The sequence below is a fragment of the Cricetulus griseus genome, chromosome 6, assembly GCF_003668045.3.
Source record: "Cricetulus griseus strain 17A/GY chromosome 6, alternate assembly CriGri-PICRH-1.0, whole genome shotgun sequence".
Taxonomy (NCBI): Eukaryota; Metazoa; Chordata; class Mammalia; order Rodentia; family Cricetidae; genus Cricetulus; species Cricetulus griseus.
The window spans coordinates 65888431-65893396 of record NC_048599.1 but is presented as its reverse complement, the minus strand read 5'-3'; the positions used below and the strand labels follow the sequence as shown (position 1 = coordinate 65893396).

General features: G+C 45.0%; 1 protein-coding gene across 1 annotated transcript; it reads right to left on the bottom strand.

Annotated features, from left to right (window-relative positions):
• Nucleotides 1-343: 343 nt before the first annotated feature.
• Nucleotides 344-1942, bottom strand: Chrm5 (cholinergic receptor muscarinic 5). Its single transcript, XM_027420994.2, has one exon. It carries the CDS (start codon nucleotides 1940-1942, stop codon nucleotides 344-346), a length of 1599 nt encoding a protein of 532 aa, XP_027276795.1.
• Nucleotides 1943-4966: the final 3024 nt, after the last annotated feature.

The following is a 4966-nucleotide window of genomic DNA, read 5'->3' as shown; positions in this document are numbered from 1 at the left end:
ATACTCTACGACAGAATGCCACAGGGGAAGATTTCCATCTGGTCCTTAGCAATCCTTCACAGATCAGTTCCTAAAGTCATTGTTCACAATGACTCAAGTGTACTTCCAAAGAAGGGCCCCGAGTCTGCCTTTCTGCTTCACCAGCAAACTCTAGTGGCATCAGGTGGCCTTGGTAATAGCCAAGATTCACTTCACATGGCAGACGTTGCTATGTGTATGACTCATTTGATAAGAGACCTTGAGCCTTGGCAAGTCTTTGGGGACTCAGAATGGCCGATGATGTTCTTCAAAAAAAGCAAACCAGACTGTGGTCATTATTCCTTCGAGGGGCGTTGCTGACTATTCAGGGTAGCTTGCTGTTCCCTTGCCAATACAATTTCTCTTCCACTTTTTTCTTTTTCCACTGGCAGAGGAGCAGCGTCTTAAAGGTCTTCCTAAAGGTTCTGTTGCAGAGAGCATAGCAGATGGGGTTGATGGTGCTGTTGACATAGCACAACCAGTAACCCAAGTGCCACAAGGTGACAGGGACACACTTGTCACAGAAGGTGGAAACCAGGACCATGATGTTGTATGGGGTCCATGTGATAATGAAGGCCAGGAGAATGGCACTCAAGGTCTGGGCTGCTTTCCTCTCTTTGACTAGGACCATTCTCTTTCGTTTGGTCATTTGATGGCTGAGGTTGGGAGCCAGGCCTTTTGCTGAAGCGTCTTTGGACACCGGGAAGGTACAGGGCATGATTTTCACCTTGCGACAGCCATTGTTAGTTTCCTGGGTCCCGTCAGCTTTTACCACCAACCGAAACTTATAGGCAACACACTTCTGACTCTTGAGTCTGTGAGCAGCAGCCGGGGACAGGAAGTATTTGGGAGTGTCATAGTCATGGTTTTCAGTCTGCCCGCTCACAAAAGTTTCCTTTGTCTCTTCGGTACTCAATTCCTTCCTTGGGCTTTCCTTTGCCTGGTTCTTGTAGACCACTTGGAAGACAGGGTCAGTGCTGGACTTGGTCTCATCCTCTGAGGAGGGGTAGCTGCTGCAGGTAGTAACCTGCTCAGCCTTGTCCCAGTCAGCACTTAGGCCAGTGGCCTGGGTTGGCTTTCCCGTTGTTGAGGTTCTTCTGCGGGAGGATGACCAGGAGGCCTGATTCCTTTCCCTCTGGGCCAGGCTGGGTCTAGGGCAGCTGAAGAAAGATCTGAGCAGGGTCCTGTGAGCTGGCTTTCTTTTCTTGGCTTCTGCCACAGAATCGGAACCTTGGAGGTCAGCCAGGTCCTTGGTTCTCTTCTCTGTTTCCCGGTAGATCCGGCAGTAGAGTATGGTCATGACGGAGACAGGGATGTAGAAGGCAGCAATGGCAGTGCCGAAAGTGATGGTGGGCTCGGAGAGGAATTGGATCTGGCACTCATCGGGTGGTACTGTCCGCTTCCCAACCAAGTACTGCCAGCAGAGGATTGCTGGTGCCCAGAGGAGGAAGGAGATCAGCCAGGCCAAGCCGATCATAATGCCAGCCCTCTTTGGGGTACGCTTGGCCCGGTATGTCAGTGGTCTTGTGATGGAAAAGTAACGGTCAAAGCTAATGACCAGAAGGTTCATGACAGAAGCGTTGCTGGCGACATAGTCCAGTGCAAGCCAAAGGTCACAAGCCAGACTCCCTAGAACCCAGCGACCCATGAGGATGTAAGTCGTGTACAGGTTCATGGAGAAGATGCCGATGATGAGGTCTGCACAAGCCAAACTGAGCAGGTAATAGTTGTTAACTGTCTTGAGCTGACTGTTGACTTTGAAAGAGATCATGACCAAGACATTGCCCACAATGGTCATCATGCTGACCACAGCTGTTACAGCTGCAATAGTGATGACTTCCCACAGCCCATGGCGTTCCAAAGCCTGGTGATTTACTGGGGTGCCGTTGACCGTGGTTTCATTGTGGTAAGATTCCCCCTCCATCCTGGTTCAGAAAGTTACATTCGGATTTGGTCTGAGGTTTGGAGCTGCTCTCTGTTCTGCCTCCCCTCTTCTTGACCTGGATCTGGAAGAGACATAAACAGGTCAGCACCACTCATCACACTTTGTATGATTTTCTTTTCCATTTGGGAAATTGCTAATAAAATAGGAGAGGTATTCTGTTCATCATTCAAGTGCCACAGAATATGAAATGTATACAGAGCAAGATGCTGGATTATTGAACTTTTTTTTTTCTTAGAAAATGACTTAATTTATTATCAAACTATTGTTGGTATTGATATGATTGAGATAGTTAAGTACAAGGTAAAAGGCAAAATAAAGTTTGGACAACATTATATATATATATATATATATATATATATATATCATTGCATAACAGTGTAGTAATATATGTATACATTTTTATCATTGTAAAACTCTTAAATTTAATTAAATCAAACCCAACATGTTTTGGGTTTTAATTATAAAAATTTTTAATTAAAAATATTTTTCAACAGGCAGTGCATGCCTTTCTTTAATCCTAGCACTGGGGAGACAGAGGCAGGTGGATCTCTGTGAGTTCAAGGCCAGCCTGGTCTACAGAATGAGTCCAGGAGAGCCAAGACTGTTTTACAGAGAAACCCTATTTTGAAAAATAAAAGACAAAACAAACAAAAACAAAAAAATATTTTCAGTGAAAAATTCTGACATTTTATACATTAAAAAAATGAATTTTGGTCATCTTCATGCCCCAGTGCCCTCTCTCATTCCTTTCCTTCTCCCTCTGAGACCACCATTCTTCCACAGAAATCTCTAGACCTCAATAACATTTTATCACCGTATCATCAGTTCTTTGTGAATGTCATATGATGTGTTTTGATTGTATTCACTCCCTCCCACAACCCTTCCTAGATTTATCTCTTTTCCCTACCTATCCAACTTTGTGTCCCCTTATTTTTTTAGTATATTATCGTTTGCATTTTAATGAGCCCCAATGCCAGAGTATTATTCATATGTGTGAAACTGCTGCCCTCTTGTGGCACTTTTTAGAAAAGGGGTTGAGAAAATGGAGAGAAAAGGATGACTAGAATTGCTTAAAAGGCTGGGAGAGGGTGGAGAGTGGAAGGTAGGTGGTGAGGGTAAGGGATAGTAGGGTGGGGATGAAGTCTAGGAATGGGGGTGGGGCTAGGGGAGAGGGTAGAGGTGGGGTGTGGGAGTGATGGACTTGAATGCAGGGGATAGAAACCAGAAAAGAACATCGGAGGAAAGGCCCAGAAGCTGCTTGCTTAGATCTCTGTGAGTTCGAGGCCATCCTGGTCTACAGAGTGAGTTCCAGGACAGCTAGAGCTACGCAGAGAAACCCTGTCTCACAAAGCCAAAACAAGAGATGGCTTCTTGAGAGAGGCAGTGGGGAATGGGGAGAGGGACTGGAAGAGAGGAGGGAGTGAGGAGAAACTATGATTGGGCTGGAAAAAAAATTAACTAGCTAATTAATTTTAAAAAATCAGGGGAAAAAAAGAGATGACTTATCATTGTCACTGAAATGATAATATCTGGAGCAGAATTTTAACCAATGCCTTAAAAACACTGTTTACCTGTGTGCTATATGCCTTGGAGTATAGAATATACTTGAGTGCAATAATTGAGAGACTTGATCTTGTTCCCTGTTAAAGAGCATCCAGGAAGAAAGCTGAGCCTTCTGGTCAAATTCTTGGGACAGGAAAGTCTATTCTGAGAATATTAAATAGTCTCACTGTCCTGTAGGACAGGAAAGTCCGTGAAACAGTTATACTTGAGGACTAAATTGAAGTCACTGGATTCATGTGTGAAGCTTATTTCCCAGTCCTGGAATGGGGGTGGAGACTCCCTTCCCTTCTGTCTTGTGTAGTATTCCCAGACTTTGGGGAATATATTATTTTTCTATGTGTGCCATGTCATTAAAAAGCCTTGGCAGTACTGCTGCAATTAGGTTTATGGGAAATTCTGAAAGCCCAGAATTCTTTGGCAGTTAGCAAACGTCCCAATGGAAGTAAAAGCAAGGATTATGTATTTATCTTTGCATTCCTAACGAAAGCATCTTTTTCTGTAAGTGACCAGAAGGAAATGTTGTAAGGAGGCAGTGACTCACTGCGTCAAGCAAAGCTGATTAAGTCTAGTAAGATGAGGTCTGATACATGAGTATGGGTTTAGTTCCAAGGAGATAAGAATGCATCTTGGTAACGTGTTTGGGGCCGGGGTGGTGGGAAAGCTTTGTGAAACATGGGGCAGAGGGACTTAGGAGAAGAGTGGGAGGAAGTTATGCTACCAACCATGTCTGCATGCTCTTCTGTGGACCACGATCATGCCTGTATGCAATGCCAACTGAAGGCGGAAGAGGGAGTCAAATCACTAAGGACTGGGCACACACGGTTGTCCACCACGTGGCTGCTGGGAATCAAACCCTGGTTTTCGGGAAGAGCAGTCAGTGCTCTTAAGTGCTGAGCCTTCTCCCTAGCCTGGCCTTTCCTTATATTTAAAGAAAGGTGGAAATAACCCACTTTTTCATGCTAATGTGATCGGCGGTACATTAGAAGGTAAAAGCTGGAGAGACGCTAGTAAGTGAGCTGGCATAGCACCTAATGTGGTTATAGAAGTAACTGCCTGGGACTAGAGTAGAGGCCCCACAATAGTATCCCGAGGGAAGGTGGAGTGTATGGATACAGACACCAGCTGTGGTGTTTAGTCATGGAAGGGATGGAAATAATCTTCTGATCACATCTGTTTTCTAAGAAATAGAAAACCTGGAAAACAGCTTGGAGTGGGGAGGGGAGATGGTAGAAGTCTGTATTGTGTATCTTAGGGATTGATTCCATCAGTTTTGAGGAGTTCTCTAGCTGTGAGCCAAGCCCTTGAAACCCCTTAAGATTTTATCATTCCCCGATAGGCTTTGCCCTTTCCTTCATCTCCAGCACAATGTGAGCAGGAACTTGTGGCTCAAAGAGTAGCTCCTGCCAGATTCCCTCCTCCTGTAACCTGTGAGCACCCCTC

Coding starts and splice junctions, on each gene's coding strand:
- Chrm5 (XM_027420994.2), bottom strand. CDS start 1,942: ATGGAGGGGGAATCTTACCACAATGAAACCACGGTCAACGGCACCCCA.